Source organism: Rutilus rutilus, assembly GCF_951802725.1.
Source record: "Rutilus rutilus genome assembly, chromosome: 25".
Lineage (NCBI taxonomy): Eukaryota > Metazoa > Chordata > Actinopteri > Cypriniformes > Leuciscidae > Rutilus > Rutilus rutilus.
The window spans coordinates 8,370,660-8,388,555 of NC_140229.1; the positions used below are offsets into that span (position 1 = coordinate 8,370,660).

The 17,896-nt window shown below is 40.0% G+C and overlaps 1 protein-coding gene across 4 annotated transcripts in view; it reads right to left on the reverse strand.

Annotated features, from left to right (window-relative positions):
- Positions 1 to 17,896, reverse strand: part of msi2a (musashi RNA-binding protein 2a) — a 163,295-nt gene that overhangs the window by 3,349 nt on the left and 142,050 nt on the right. Inside the window, exons 11-13 of one of the 4 annotated variants that reach the window (XM_084400909.1) lie at positions 15,418 to 15,483; positions 7,452 to 7,631; positions 4,247 to 4,401 (exon numbers count right to left, since the gene is read on the reverse strand). In XM_084400909.1, the coding sequence (XP_084257035.1) occupies positions 4,247 to 4,401; positions 7,452 to 7,631; positions 15,418 to 15,483 (401 nt within the window). Of the gene's footprint in view, positions 1 to 4,246; positions 4,402 to 7,451; positions 7,632 to 15,360; positions 15,484 to 17,896 lie in introns of all 4 variants that reach the window. The other 3 variants (XM_084400908.1, XM_084400907.1, XM_084400910.1) reach the window with 3 other exon arrangements.

A 17,896-nucleotide genomic window follows, 5' to 3' on the forward strand; every position in this document is an offset into this window, starting at 1 on the left:
AAAGAATAATAAGGGCACTTTAATATTTTTTTATTTCATAAAATACATATTTTGGTTTTTATAAACCCGCTCTCATCCAGGAGATCTGCCAAGATTACTGCCAAACATCAGGAGTTGTTTACTCAAATGTTTGATTCTTGCTTTTTTAAAGTGCCATTTCTTTTATGCTACTTAATAAAGCTGCTACAATCCACATCAGAGTAACTCGGAGGTGTCTAAACATAAGGAAAATTCAAGAAGAAAACATATTTGCTGTGATTCCTCTTCCGTGGAGCTGATCAGTCCTGAATAAATAAATCCTGCCCATTGTCAGAATGCGTTTGTGAACTTACAAACCCACACGGCTGATTTAGAGGGCAAAACGGCAACCTGTCAACAAGCCTTTCTGAGAAACACAGCCGCTTATCGGGCCTGTCATCAGACTATTGTGTGCATGGCAGAAGCGGATCTGTCTAATCCATACGAATAAATCAAAGTCAGTCTCACACCCGCTGCTTTAGAGGGCAGGAAGGAAAGGCTCTCTTAAGTTTATATTGGCTTTTCTACCAGGCTTCCTCATTTTAAGAATTGTGGGTAATAAAACTATTTTGTCTTGGACGTGTGTTAAAACTACAAGTTAGAGAGAGAGAGAGAGAGAGAGAGAGGTGGGGGGTGGGGTTTCCAGTAGGAGGTGAACTGGTGACACGTGTCAGAAAAATAAATGGAGACGAGCATTTTAGTTCTGCGTCATTTCCCGTGTTAATGTTCTGCACGGAGACATCAAGAACTACACACACACACATCTATCAGTCCAGCTGAACGAACGCACACTACATTTGGAATTAATCACATAGCACAAAACGCTCTCGCTCAGAAACACACTAATGCCGATGAATAAAGTTATGAATTCATGCAGTGGCATGTTTTATTTAGATGCCAGGAGGCAGAAATGAAGAATAAAAGACCCAAGTTTCTGCTCACTTCAGTTTCTAACCAGCAGTTAATGTTCCTGTCACCAATGAATTGTCTTTATACACAATAGACAGCTGTTTATTTGCAATTCTTCAACATTAGCAACCAATTTAAACATTTAACAAGGTTTTTTTTTTTTCATTTAAAGTGACTTACTTCTTGCAGAGGCAATCTCTAAACATAAATGTCTTGCTCAAGGGCCTAATAGTGAAAGTTAACGAATCAGGTTTGTAGAATCAAACCTTTTAATTACCAGCCAAGTACTTTAACCACTAGGCCAGTGGTTTTCATTCCTGGTCCTGGGGATCCACAGCTCTGCACATTTTGTATGTCTCCTTTATTTAACACACCTGATTCAGATCATCGACTAATAAGATCCATAGCTGTGTTCAAGTTCACCTTTTTCATGCCCTTCTCTCGCTAACTTTACTCCATCTCATTCACTCGGCTGCATGTCATTGCTTATGTTGCACGAGTGCCCGTTACTGGCGGAACCCTTGCAATGGTTTTAAATCGAACACCCTAAGCCCTTGATCCCTTGAAAGCTGCTATGGAGGCCACCATGCGAGTTGCTGTTGTAGATCTGCACAATTCAAACATCCAAACGATCTTATTCCTAAATGACAAAAATTTGGTTATGTCTATAGTATTGGAATAAAAGTTTATGGTTTGGATATAAACATTGATGTCTACGGCAGTGATCAAAATAGAGTAAGTGACCTTTCGAAAGTAACTTGACACTTCAAATAAAGATTGTATCAATCACATCGTCACACCAGTAGGTGGCGACAAGTGACTTAATTTGTCATTAAAGGGATAGTTCGCCCAAAAATGATATTTAAGCCATGATTTACTCACCCTCAAGCCGTTCGAGATGCATATGTCAATCTTTTTTCAGACGAACACATTTTCAGTTATTTTAGAAAATGTCTTAGATCTTTCAGTGGTTATAATGTGAAGCAATGGGGTCCAGCTGCTCCAAGTCGCAAAATGAGCATGCATCCTTCACAAAAATAATCCATCCGGCTCCAGGGGGATAAACGAAGGCCTTCTGAGGGTAATCCGTGCGGTTTTGTCGTAAAAATATACATATTTAAAACTTTATAAACGAAAATAACTGGCTTCCGGTCGTGGTCGACGCGCGTTCACGGAGATGGAAGCGTCGTGACGTATAACGAGCGTGACAGCGCAGCCAGAGAGCAGAGCAAAACAAAACTCTGCGTTCGTTCTACGTCACGACGCTTCCTACGCTACGTCATACGTCATATGCCAGCATCCATCTCCGTGAACGCGCGCCGACCGCCACCGGAAGCCAGTTATTTTCATTTATAAAGGTTTAAATATGTATATTTTTACGACAAAACCGCACGGATTACCCTCGGAAGGCCTTCGTTTATCCCCCTGGAGCCGGATGGATTACTTTTGTGAAGGATGCATGCACAATTTGCGACTTGGAGCAGCTGGACCCCATTGCTTCACATTATAACCACTGAAAGATCTAAGACATTTTCTAAAATAACTGAAAATGTGTTCGTCTGAAAAAAGATTGACATATGCATCTCGAACGGCTTGAGGGTGAGTAAATCATGGCTTAAATATAATTTTTGGGCGAACTATCCCTTTAAATCATTAATTCAAAAGATTCGTTCAAAAACACAGACTTCACTTGTTTCATTACTGGGTGAGTCATTGAATCATTTATTAGACTGATTAAAGAAATAAATAAATTCAAATTAAATATTTGTTTTAAATAGACAGCTCCAAATAACATTTTGTCAGAACCTCTAGTAAATTAGGTTATTCTGATTAGTTGTCTATTCAGAATCGTAGGAGAATTGCGATCTCTTTTCTAATTTTCGAATGATTCTCAATTTATCCAAAGTCGTGCAGCTCTGTGCTGTTGTGACATCACAACTGTGTTCCATTGTGGTCTATGGATCTGCCTGAAGTGTACATAAGAGCAGACTCTGTCCCTTGGCCAAAACCAAGGGATCGAGGGTCTGTCCAATGGCGGCAGGGATTCCCCGAGGGGAAGTGCTTAGGGAAGTTTGTGAGTGTCTAAAAGTGGAGTCAAAAGCTGACCATGAACTGAAATAAGTGTGTCAGATATGAGAGACATACAAAATGTGCAGAGCGATGAGTCACCATGACCAGGATTGAAAAACCACTGCACTGGACATCTTTTTTCTATTCTGATGGGAAAATCTCACCGATTCTGGCTCAGAAGTTTAGAAATAGTTCAGACAAAAATGATATTGCTGTCATTTTGGCATTCTTTTTACATTTTAACCATGGATGGCACATGTTGGTTATGAGACATTTGAGAACAATGAAAACAAAAGTACATTTTTATTCCTCAAACTAAAATGCGACAAAAGTCTGATTTCTGAAGACTTTGAATATACCATGCCAGTCGTATGGATCACTATTATGGTGATTTTTCAGGAGCTTCCATGAAAAAATATTATCAAGGTTTGAAACAGCAAGATGAGTAAATAATGACAGAATATTTAACTAATCCACCACAATTACATCTCTATCATTCTTTATCTTTCATATACAGCAGATGAAAACAGGCCTCAAAGTAAGCAACAAAACTGTAGAAATCTGCTGCAAACACTCGCATAAATCAAAACATGTGCTTCAGTTGGTTAATAAACTGATTTGTGAGAACAGGGTGAATAATTTAATTTCAATTTGGCACCTCATTATAAATGCTTTCTTCTTCAAATTGAGATCCGTGCTGACATCGAGCCGCAACCTGACGTCCGTGACATCTGCAGACAGAATCCGCGCGCTCCCCGACAAAAGCCAATTAAAGCAAGTTTTTGTGCAACGCAGGGGCTTTTGTTTGGAGACGGTGTCAAGAGCATCTGCTAGTTACAGGGACATCTGATTTTTGACAATTTGCTCATTTCCAACCATGGCAGCTTTTCGCTTTCTCTAAACTGTTTGTGATGCTTTTATTCCCCAAACAAAACATCAGCGAGACGAGAAGTGTCAGTCTAACGGAGACTCGTGACTCATTGGGGTATTTTTGAACATGTGGAATGGAACTAATTCCTCTGATATTCTTCTTTTTTTCCTTTTTTCCAGTGCTGCGTTTCTAAATTGCTGCGCTGACAATCAAGCCCTTGGCATAAAAAAGTGAGTCATGATGGAGGGAACAGCCAATCAGACTCTTATTTCTCAGTTGGAGGTTGAATAGAATTAAAAACTATGATGGATAAAAGGACAAAAGTGAGAATTTCCTCTGTACTTTTGGATGTCTTGAGTGAAAGAGCGCTGTACTCACTGCGATACTGTGATTGAACCCGGAGCCCGGCTGGGGGCTGGCAGCACTGATGTAATTTCCCACAGCTGAGTCCTGACTGCTGGGGCCGTACAGGTCTGCCACGGGTCCAGGACTGTTTGCACCGGGGAAACCTCCAGGCCGAGGAGGGTTAGCACCTGTACAGGACACACACACACACACATCAGATCCATGATGCATCAAATTTCAGTCACTAAGGTGGCAGAGACAGCTTCCAGCACAGAGAATCATAGGAAAGAATACATACACTACCGTTCAAAAGTCTGGGGTCAGTAAGATATACATTTTAAAAGAAAATAATACTTTTAATCAGGTGAAAGTAAAGATATTTATAATGTTACAAAATATTTATACTTAAAAATCAACGCTTTTGAACTTTGTATTCAAAGAATATTTAAAAGTGCATCAGTTTCCACAAAAACATTAAGCAGCAAAAACTGTTTTCAACACTGATAATAAGAAATTCTTCTTTATCACTAAATCAGAATATCAGAATGATTTCTGAATGATCATGTGACACTAAAGAGGAGTAATGATGCTGAAAATTCGGTGCGGAGTTTTCCCATGAGCACCGTGTTTTTAAGACATCTGCATTCTGTCCACTTGTTCGGTTTTTAAATGCAATAATGTCCTTTATGAACCACCTTCACAATTGGACAGCATATAGATTAAAAACACCCACAACATTTATGCAAAACAGCAAGCAGCCTGGTCTGATCGAATGCCGTTCAGCAGGTCTGATCGAAGGACAGGGAGAAATGCAGGCTTTCCTGCTGTGCTGAGCACGCTGTGAGCTGAGATTTCAAGGGAGTATGAACACGCATGTAAAGATCGAGCTTCCTTTGTGACTGCTCATTTCCTAAATCTCTCTTCACAGTGACGGAATACAGTTGAAGTTAGAGAGACCTCCAACAACTGAACATCAGTGACTGCACAGGTGTAAACTAGAGAAAGAGATGCACGTGTATGATGTAGGCTTACTGCAGTAGTCGGCCGTACACGGATTACATTACTTGCCCATCACAGCACGCAGTATTTATTAATTAAAATAAAAACCATTTAGTTCAGTTGGACAACAGACACTACAATTATAAATTGAAAGCGACTGCTCTGCCCCATACAGTGCAGCAAGAGTCAGATCTCCCGCATCACTTGGCAAGAGTAAAGCCCAATTTATACTTCTGCGTCGTAGCTACGTCGCAGGTTGTGTGTAGCACGCGTACCCTGACGTGCGCCTCTCCAAAAATGTAACAACGCGTCAATTATACGCGGACCACAAGTGCTGTGATTGGTTTGTGAGTGCAAATTCTAAAGCGAAAGTGAAAATCAAGTATCTCAAGAATTCATTTATATATTTGAATATATATAGAAATAAATATTAAGTTAAGCAATATTTTTTATTTAGCAGTATTTAATACTGTGGCTTTTGGTTAAATGACATAGATTGTGTTAAAATTAGTGATGACAGACAGCACTAACTAACTAACTCTCCTCCTGTCCCTGGCCGTGTTTCCCATGTCTTACCTGAGATCTACGGCTTACCTCGCTTTTACAGTCATTTTATGTGTGTACTGTAATCTTTCTTCCATATAATTGCTGGATTCTGTAAAGGTGCTGTGCTTTCTCTCGCTTTGCCAGAAAAAGGATTTATGCTCCAAATTAAACCCTGGGGCTAAACTGTTACTGCTATTAGCTTTAATAGCTAAACATGACTTACATTTATTGGCTTTGACTGGTAGCTTAGCAGCACCCATGCTAATTAAACCCGCCGGCCTGCGATTACGCAGCGTGTTTTGGAGACACAGGTGACTCATCTGTCCCGCTCCAGCTCCCAGCATTGGGGTTTTAATCGATGTCACCCAGCACATGCTTTGGCGGGATAACAAAGTGTTTTTGCTGAGCAGGGACAGACTTAGAAACATAGATATTGTCTTAACACAAAGCTACACACCAATGGTGTCAGTATTGACCCCTGAAAGACCCACAATGCATTGACTGTGTCCAAGTTGCCACAGCAACAAGCATACAAGAGACATTTGGACGGACCTTCATATCAGGTAGCGCGTCTGTATTTAATAGAGCTATCTGGAAACGCTCTAAACCCATACTGAAAGCAATATTAAGGTCATAAATTGAAGCAGCAAAGTCGAAGATGAGTTTCTGTTTCCAATGCCAACAAAAAATAAAACTAAAGAATATATTTTGTTGTTGTTTTAGCTGGAGAAATGTGTCAAAATCTAGCAAGAAGGAACAGATGAAAAGACTTGTTGCAAAAGTGGGAGGCCAATACAACAAAATATGTAGCAAATCAATGACTGTTCTGAACTCACAGATTGTATTCTTTAAATACTTGTCTTAATGCACTTGAGAGATCTTAAAGTCAACAGTAATGGTGTCCCCAACACATTTACTTCCATAATGTGACGCATTTCAGCGAATGAACAAGAACACTAATGGGTTTTTTCCCCATTTAAATCATGTACTCTTAGGAATGGATTTAGCTTTAGCCTTTGTACTGCGAATCCAAAGTTACCGGCAGCAGAATGAGCACAGGTTGGGCTCAAGGCCAAACCTACTTCATCTATGTAATCGCTGGTGTAAAGCGGGAGGACTACAGACATTTTCCTGTTGGCTGCCAAATGAAATGAGGCAAAGAGAAGTAGGACAGAAGGAGCCGAATCTCAAAGATCCACGACACCTGGCCTGGCACTGATTGGGACCGCACCGCAGATGGGTCACACAACGCGTGACTTCACTAGCTCTTTCAAAACAATGAGGCTTAACGTGCATCAGACAGTCCACAGATTCAAACCATGACTGGAGGGTGGTTTTCAATCCGATTTCTAAGAGAATCTCAAAATCAATGTAGGAACAGACTGAAACGAGTCAACCCTATATTATACTTCATACACATGTTGTACAGTATGTATTTAAGATATATAAATAATATATGATAAAGTATTTTATCCTAACAATGCCTAAGTATTTTATGAAGCATTGTTAGGAGTGATCTCAGACAGGTAGGACTGATTTCTTTGCAGTAAAACATGCAGTACATGAGTGGGTTGTCTCTGTATGTCCAAAAAAACATAAGGACACTCTTGTAATATTAAGGGGTATTTCCAAATATATCATAATGAATGGGTGTTAGAAGCAGAACATGTCTGATAAAATACACCATACACACCTGAGCTCTTGAAGTGGTCCGGGCTTGGGTGGTGCTGGGAGGGTGAGTTGCAGGTGGAGGTGACGTGCTCACTTTGCAGCATCTGACCCGTATGGGGCCCCAGGGTGGCATAGTCGGCAAAGGAGCAGGGAGCGGCCCGCTGGTCACCGGGGCCAGAATAAAAGCCGTAATCGGGGAACCCTAGGAAATACATAAAGGAGATGAGACGCGGCCATTGATACACGACACTATGTGATACAAAAAGATGAAGTGACTGACAGGTGACGACATGAGGCTGAATGATGCCCACATACACTCAATTTGTTAGTAGTTACACAGCATGATTCCCACTAAACCAAAGATCTTAAGAGATACCTAAGAGTGAACACATTAGATATGGTGGATAGGATAGTGAGAAATAAAACGCTGTCACATTCAGTGTGTGGTTCAACAAACTATCAGTGATGTTTATTGGCCATAAACATCAAAAAAGTATGTTAGACCTTAACAGACACACTTTTCATCAGGATGGCAGATTATGAATGCCTCAGAGGACATTATTTGATGGCTCTAGTTAACATTTATAGCTGGTCTCTTTAATCCTATGTGCGGGTTTGATATACAGAGAGCATGAAATGTCTTCAATGGCCTTCTAGAAAGAGCAAGATGATCCAATCAAAGAAAGCCAGGATCCACCACACAGGCTTTTACATCTTACGTCTCCCCTGCCGCATGTTTGCTTTTCATTGGGGTCTGGGACCTGCAGGAGCGTCCTGGAGTAGTGCCGAACATCACAGCGCTGATTATGCCCTCCACAGCTGCCAAAAGTAATCTGAATCTCTAAGTAGCTTCTCTTTCATCAGCTTCGCAACTTTCCCTCACCGTCCGCGGTTTGTGGGCAAAACGCCTGCCTGTCAAATTACACTCAAGTGTTGAAGAATGGCACAACTCCAACACCGCCTGCTTTCTGTAAATCATGACTTGAGGAATCACAGAAATGTGCCGCTGTAATGATCCCAATTACATCTCTGTATAAACTCGAGCTTCACATGAACAATTCAGGGAACTCATACAAAAACACATGTATGTATATAGCCCAGGCAGACTTGTGGGTTCTTTTCTTACCCCGATTTTTTTCTCAAACTGTTGAATTGAAAGCTTAAACACATTTAAGGAACAGTTTGCTCAAAACTGAAAATTCTGTCATCACTTACTCACCTTCATGTCATTCCAAATCTATACGATTTTCTTTTTTCTGAGCAACACACACGTTTTTTTTCTCCATACAATGAGAGTCAGTAGGATCCTATGTTGTTTGTGACCCAATTGAAAAAAAAAAACAAATATATTTTCAAATGATCTTTTATCATACTGGCTTGAAATGAGAGTAAGTAAATGATAACAGAATTTTCTTTTTAGGCTGAACCATTCTTTTAAACGAAGCTAAGAGCATTCTTATTGGCAGTTAAAACCAATCAAATACAAACATACAAAGGGGTCAGGGATGTGTTCAACATTATGAATGCCCACTTCTACAGAAATCTGTGGAGCTTCCTATGGAGTTCTGTGTGGGACACACTGGGGCTGTTCCAGGTCAACACTAGGCATCCTGGGTCTTTAATGAGTCTTTTAGATCGTTCTCTCCTCACCCTGCACTGTTATTCAGGACTAAACCGACTTTCACGCTCGATCTCGACTACGAAAAAACATCAACAACAACAACAAAAAAAAAACAGCAAAACAAAGGCCAGAGACACCCTTTCTTTTCGTAATCCATTTTTTCGACGTGCATTCTAATCGCCAGTTGTCCTTGAATTTTAAAGTGGGTTTTCTGCTCCCCGCTAATTAGACAAGCTTCCGCTGCCTCTTCTGCACTCTCTAATTAGATCTTTAACAACAAACAAGAGTCGACCTCTATACAGACTCCTCCATTTGTTAAACGGCTGAGCAGGGCGCAGGTTAGCGAACGCGCAACGTCCCCCCCCCCTCCCGCACTGTCTTTGCGGAACTGTGCCGGCACGCATTCCAAGAGTCGCACATTGCCAGGACACCACAATGGCGGCTTCCTGTTCCATCTGCCTAATTCTGCCGATTACAGGATACTGGGAGAGGCAGTACACAAAGCCGACATTCACACACACAACAGATGTACACAGCTGCTTTGTTTATGCTGACACGGACAATTAGCCCTCAGCTGCACAAGGCGCTCAGTCAGGAAGGTCTTATCTAATAAAGGCAGGGAAAATTACCTTTATTGTTCAGGTAGATTGCCTCTAATGATAGTGCCATCAGTGTAAAAGGATATGAATAAAATGAGGCTGAAAAGAGCTCTTCAGTTGGATGGCAAGACAGCAGAAGCAGCCATCTGGGAGCGAGCCGTTGCCTGATTATCTTCCTCTGCTCATTTTCTTTTCAGAGCATACAAAGGATTTACTTTTACTTAAGCAAAGGTGAGAAACAGAGAGGGATCGGGCAAAGTTGCTCTGACATCAAAGTTAGAGAAATAATAGCTCTCCTCTGATCTTTCTAAAACAACACATGTTCTCTCGCAGCATGTTCAAGAGGCAGCGTGCATCACCTCGGGGGGTCGCAGCGATGTGGGTATCTGCCACAGAAATGTGTTTAGTCTGTGCGCCACAATATGTGTGCGAATTAATGGTTTGCTAATGAACACCATTGGAATGCTGTTTTAGTTGTACGGACATCTGGTGTAGCGCTTCATCAATAACACAATTTCCGGCACATCACCAGAGCTTTTGATAACTCAGCTGGCAGCGCGCTAGAGCTGTAAATCTCTGTTTCTGGGTTTAACTGCAGTCTGGACATACGAGTTAGTGAGAACAGCAATATCACTGCATGTGCCACAAATTTACATTCTGATGTTCTTTAGGAAGTAATCAGAAAAAACCCCATGGAGAACAGCCCTATCTTTAGGGTCTTTATTTATATAAATTAACAATTTGAAAGCAGGGTTCAAATCAAATCAGCTTTGAAACTGTATCTCTACATGACCAGGATCAATTTTATTTGTTCAACTTTTACATGAAAACAGGGCCTGATGGGGCCCTTGCAGAGTTAACATCCCATAATGGGTTGTTGACATTTCCAAAATGAAATTTCCCAGTCATTTCAAAATTACAAACCAGTCAGTAATGGTTTGCCATGTGTGCAATAATTTTTCAGCAAAACTGTATCGCTTTCAATTACTATTGCAAAATGTCTTTATAAAGAAAACTTGACTAATGAAAACGCAATGCTAATGCGCAACAAAAAATACAAATTATAATCAAATAAAAAAACAATATTGTGTAAAATAAATTACATAAATAATTAAATAAGTAATGTAAATGATTAAATATAAAACATTAAAATAGATTACGCATACATTTTTAAAAACGTTTTAATAGTTATACTTATAAATGGGAGAACGTGCAACGTGCAATATGGCGGAATAAGTCCCGCCTTCTAAAGAAAAGTGTCAATCGCCGCCATTGCAGCAGACATTAGAAGCTCCGGTTCCTATAGAAACGGCAAGTGTTCTGAGACGCACGCTTAGTACTGTGCATGAGCATTAGATTGGTCCAGCCTGACATTTTTTTAGTTTTTTGTCATGATTCGAGCGTTTAGAAAAAGAATTACAAAACAGTTGTTGTCAGATTTCATTGGCGATTTCAAATATGCAATTTAAGCTTGGCGAACAGTTTTGGAGAATTTGAAGTTTCCCCATTTAAAGAGATAGGAGCTGCACTTGCTTGCCCGAGATGTTTCTCAAAGATGGCCGCCGAGTGAAATGACTTGTCTTAAAGGGACTTTGACCATAAGCAGGAGATGAGTGCGGTGTGGAAGCAGGTGAAACTCTCAGGTGTGAACTGCTGAAGACTTCGACTCAGCTCCTAGTTACAGTATCACTGTCCATCTTATCTTCAGCCCAATTATTAATATTCCAGCTATCAGTGTGAAACAAAAGACCCCTTCTTCCATTTGTTTCTCTTTTTTCACTCTCTCAGTAGTCTAATTGGATGTAATTACTCATCTGCAAAGCAAATGAGTGGGTCGGCGTTGCCGTGGCGACCAGATCAGCGGGCCCAGCAGTGCGAATCGTTCGCCGAGCCTCATTTCTGACGATAATTACCCCTCTCCCCTCACTTTCACTCTCACCATCTCTCTCCTGAACAACAGAAAGACCTGTTACGAAGTTATAACTCAAGTCATCGCTTGTTTCCTTTCTCCCTCTCTCTCCCAGCTTGCAGCCAACAGTGGGGCGGCTCTCTCTGAGTGGATAACGGCTATCCTCGTTTCCACTTTACCAGATCACAGAAGTGACCTCAAACTGCCTCTCTCTCTTACTAACACACACACACACACACACGTCAAACAGTCTAAGAGCTTTCGATCACATTCACAGTAAAACACAGGCTAGTGTCTGTCCTCCGCCACTTACATGGCTGAGCTGGTTAAGAGTGCATCAGTGAACAAGTGTGTGATTATCCACACACACACACACACTCAAATCCCTGGTGGCCATTCGAACAAGCCACTTGATGGCGGATGTCAGTTAGTCTGTCATATTGGCCCCCAAATTAGCTTTGAATTTCAGAGCAGCTGTAATTAGCCTCTTCATTTCCACCTAAGTCAATTTAGAAAGGGGAAAAAAACGTGCCTGGATTTAGCTTTCACTTTCCATTCAAAACAGTCCTTTTTGACCGAACGGCTGGCTAATTAACATCACTAGACCCCCTTTTCCGTAAGTGCCGACATTTAATAAATAATACATATTTAATGTCTTGTCATTTTGGTGCTCAGAAAGGCTTTGCTAATGAATTTTAACACATGATTTATTCAGCCATTTTCTGGCATACTCTCAGGTCTCTCTTCGTGCTTTTCTCTGGTTGAATGACAAAGTAACCTCAGAAATTCAGGACGTTATATCTAAATTAGTGACGGCTCAGTTACAAAGCTTTTGACACTGAGAGTTATGATTTGTAGATGAACACGACAGGAAGACGCCCAACATGCACCTTTTTTTTTGGTGACAGATTCTTAAGTCTTCCTGATCAGACTGAAATGAAACTTGAGTCATCTAGAGCTGAGTTTTTATGTGTTTTTGTGTCCTCTTAAAGCATCCTAAAGCAACCCCACCGTTTATGTTAAATCATTTTAAAAAGAAATATTACATTTTGCAGATAAAAATATATACTAATAAACATCATTTTATATTTATTTTAAATGTATTACACTATGTATATGTAAAAATAAATAAATTTTAAAATAAATATTAAATTATTCAGATAAAATAAACAAATATAATACATGATACATTTAAATAAATGTAAAATAACTATTACATTGTGTTTTAATAGGTTTACATAAAGAAAAATTTTCAACTATACATTTCAAATTAGAAATAAATATTATACAACTAGAATTGTTTTAATGAATTCAATAATAGAAATAAATAAAATAAATGTATACTCTTCTCTACTGGGGACAGCAAAGAGCAGAAGGATCTGGTACTACTGCTCTTTACCACTGTAGCAAGGTAACAACAACTGCAAAGTGTCTGCTAAGTGCTACTAACAAAATGCAAAATGCAAAAAAAAAAAAAACACCTCATGATTCCTTCATATCACCCACACATACCCAACTCTGATACCAAACGGACCCTAGCTCTAATGCGATTTTTTCTATGGGGATTTAAATCACATTCAGTCCATCAGGAGCTAATGCAGTGGGGAACTACAGCCTGTAGTTTAATCTCACCTCTTATACAGGAGCCAAACCCACACTCTGCAGAGATGCTTTTCAAGGTTCACAGAGCTTGTTGGGATGAAATGGATAATGATCTCGGATAATGTGAGGTATTTTGCCAAACAGGAGCATCTTCATGCCCGGGCAGGCGGCCCACTGCAGCAGAGCAGAACGTAAAACAACATCTCATCTGCTCCCTCAAATACAAACTTGTAATACTACCATGCTTCTATCTGTTAATAATAACGAATGCACCTCGACCCATTCGGCATTTCATTTCACAGTACTGATAGTTCTGTAGAAAAAAAGAAAACACCACCAGCAGATTCCGTAGGACACAGGGGTTAAATGCAGCAACCGCTGGCCATTGAAAAAACCCTGACACAGTACTGCTTATTCAAGAGAACATGGCTCTACACTGCGCACTCCTACAATACACCAGGGCACAGGAAACTGCCTCCACTGCACTCCATCTGCTGAGCAAACTCATCACTTTCCACTGATCTGTTAGTGTCTTACGACAACTACCATCTCACTGGGGAAAAGAGGAGATAAAGACAAGGGGAGAGATGGAAATAGAAGATGGGGGAATGAAAAGGTGAGAAAAGAAAAGCTGCACATGATGAGGTGAACCAAAAAGAGAGCCTTTCTGCCTTAATGATCAGGAATGGGTCGATCCGCATACGGCAACCTCTAGAAAAACAACAAGCATCCCATGATCCTCCACTGAGAGACCACTGCATTGCTCTGAAAGGGACAGAGAGATCCAGAGGGAGATGTCTCAGCAAAGCAGGAAAGGACGAGGCACATCAGTTGGAGACACACGCCAGCAGTGTCTTGCACCAGGGAAATCGGCCTCCAGAAAGCTGTGTGCCCTGCGGAGCCAACAGTCTCTGCAGTCTCTGTCAGGTCCAGGGAGACAAACCTTAACCTGAATCTCTGAAACACCCTCTTTAACAGGAAACAGCAGTGAAACACTGCAGAATTTAGATGAGGGATTGAATGCGTTCGTGAAAGCAATTCTCCAAGACAATTTCCTCTTAAGTGCAGTTCTACTAGGCCAATAAACTCCAACTGAAAGGAGAAAAATGGTGTGTTATCAAGTATACAAATCTCTGAGATGTTAAGTCTGTAAGCTGTGGTATCTAGTTCTCATGTTAATGTTTGAACCCCAGCGTTGCGTTACCCTGGTGTCGTGTTGTGAACAGGTCAAGCGTTTTAACATGATGTTCAAATTAAACATTTAAACTTTGACCACATCTGACCTTTAGAAGTGTATCCAATGATTATTTGACAATTTGCATGACGTATCATTACATATCATATGGGATGACTGCGCAACAATCAAAACATGACGAAAAGTTGGAGGCATACTGTATCTTGACATAAAAAAATAAAATAAAATAATAATAATAATAATATGCTACCGCTTTCATTTGTTTCAAAATTGACACTTCCCATAATGCTTTTTATGTGCAGGTCAAAGCTGAATTCAAAATTCAAAATTCTGAATTGACTCCCTTTCAGTTCATGTGTGTGAATTTGAACTGAATTGGCCACTAGACAGAAAGTTGAAATGGTGTGACAGGAATAGGAAAAATTGTAATTCCATCCATCCATCAACCTTCAATCTTGGCTTTTTATACTTTTTTCAAAACTTTCAAATAAGGCTATAAAGCCAACATTTAAAGCTTTTCTAGTTAAAATAAAAAAAATGTACATTAATTTCTTTGAATTGAAATCATTTGAATTTCACTTCCTTGTATTTAAATTCAAAAAGCCAGTTATATGTTTGACTATTCTTTTAAACCCATGTACACTACTTTAAACTCTAGTCTCGAACCATCAACTGAGTCCAGAGTCATTCACAACCAGAGGACACTCCTAAAACAAACATTTCCCACACACCGTAAAGTTCATGTTCAAGACATTGGATCTGATCTCAGCTGCACTCTCTTAATGATTGGCATTAACCCTGGATAGACTGCAAAGCACAGAAATGTATGTGGGCCAGTCGTAACAGAGATTTTAGTCTTTGAATGGAGTAAGTGAAATGACAGCCGGATTAGGGCAAATGATGAGTGGACGGTGATAGACAGGACACAGAATCTGTAGTGAAGAGTGTGTTTTCGGCTGGGGGGAGCAGTAGCCACTCAGAACACAGGCGGTAAAGAGTGTTTACCTGGCCCTGCGTTCTGTGGGTACGCCATGTAGCCGCTCCTTCCCCGGGTCGCCCTACCTGAGCCTCGTGCCGCCGCCACTGCTGCCGCTGCCACGGGTCCGTACGTCGTCGCTGGGAAACCTGCTGAGAGAAGAAAATTATTTACTAGTGGTCTTCATCTCAATCAAATTTACAGCCACATGAATGCAGCAGAGCTTCAAGGAACAACTCCATTCACACTAACGCAACACACACGGGGGAGGATGCTACATCATCGTTCAAATAATTATATATAAATCAAAAGAACTCAAATATAATTGTTTAGAGTGGAGCTAGCAGGACTGATCTACAGCCCCTTTCATTTTTTGGCAACAGTTTAATTACAGACAGCACAGGAACACGCTGCTCATAGAAGGACCGTCAGCAATTTCTTTCGCACACAGGCTGGGAAAAATGTAATATATTAAAATTTATTTGCACTCACTTTCGACTGCTTCAGAAGCTTTCACAATAACACTCTAATTTGATGCGAGCAGCACAGAATTATGGGCATTTATAAAAACGGTTACTCCACTGGGAGGACAAATGTACTTGTTTGCCTGAACGCCACTAGAGGATATAGAAACCGTATGATTTAACACACGGCGACAGTGCCTTGTCCACCCTCATGTGTTGGCTGAGTTGACTGAGAAGCATCAGAGCTCAATCCATCAGTGTGATCATTTGTATGGTGGACATGGAGCGTGAGCGGACAGAGCAGAGCTGAGAGCAGAGAATTGCAGGATTAATTGCTTGCATCGGAGTGCCTATTATCTCACTGAGAAGCATCAGATGACATGTGGTCCTCTTTAAGGTCCATAATGGCAGGTAGTAATGACTGTGTGAGACCCAAGTGTGTGTGTCCATACAGCTCATCTAAATGTGCTTCTTGGGAGTTAAAAAAAAAAAAAAAATATATAATTCATCAGCCTTCTGATTTCTACTCAACTTAATACTGAACAACTAGGCAAATTCTACTGAATGACATTGTGTTTCACAGCGTGCAATTTGTTTGTGGTAAACCAAGACTGCTAAAGAATCTACATATTTAATGACAGTCGTGAGTTCAGTGTTCAAACAATGTAATCAAACATAATCATCATCATTGTTGAAGCCAACTAAAGAAAACCAACAGGGCAGGAGTATCTCCAGCTCTATTATTTCATAACAAACGTAATTATAGTCCCGGCACTTTAATGAAGGCGTGTATCTGCGACTGACAGCTGCTAATCAGAGCAGTAAAAACTTGCAGGGGGTCAAATCTACAGCATGTCATTACACCAGACTGTAACTCAAAACTCTGACGGTGGAGTGGCTTAATAGGTAAAGATTTGAGATTTGCAACCCAATATTTCTAGGTTCAAAACCAAGATGGGGTGATCCATTATCTATCACCTTCTGGTTACTCTAGAGCAGAGGTTTTCAAAGTGTGGGCATGTCAGGGGAGGCGCGGAGAGTGGTAAAAATGATAGCCTAATAATTCGTTTAAATTAATACATTTAAAAAGTTAAATTGTCATTATTCTGAAAATAAGGCCTCGTTTACACTGCAGGTCTTGATGCCCAATTTACCATCCGTTTTACACGTTCTTTCAACTGTATCCAATTCATGCGTTTACACTTGCCATACTATCTGAAACATTGCGCATGCTTAGAGGGTTAAATTCTCTTGCACAGATGGACAAACAAGAAATATGCTTGATGCTAGGTCTGCGATATAGGCCTATGCAGGGCCGGCCCTGACCAATTTGCTGCCCTAGGCAAGATTTTACCTGGCGCCCCATGCATCACAGCCCATTTCACCCTGTCATTGTGTTCATGATTTAGCATATATATATATATATATATATATATATATATATATATATATATATATATATATATATATATATATATATATATATACACACACATTACAGCAGAACTGTTTCCAACAATTATAATAAATCATCATATTAGAAGGATTTCTAAAGGATCATGTGATAGACCGGATGTCACATGTGACACTGAAGAATGGAGTAATGATGCTGAAAATTCGGCTTTGCATCACAGAAATAAATGATAATTTAAAGTACAATAAATTGAAAACAAATTATTTTAAATTGTAATAATATATCACAATATTACATTTTTTTCTGTATTTTTGATCAAATAAATGCAGGCTTGATGAGCAGAAGAAACTTCTTTCAAAAACATTAAAAATAGTAATGTTTCCAAACTTTTGACCTGTACTGTATCCCCCCAAAACTGCACAACTGTAGAGTAAAACATTAATAAAAAAGTGATAATAAAAAATGCGTCTTAAAACTGACATGATTGTACAAAATCACAGTCTGGGGACTCAGAACTCAGAACAACTGCTAACATTAAGTTTAAGGTAAAAATAACTGCCATGAAATTATAGTATCTTACTCCTATGCAATAAATTGTTCATTCACTACATCACTTTACCTCTGTCTTTATCCTCTTCTCTTCTTTTTGGCACTGTATCTATCGCAGACTATGCTCATTTATAATGT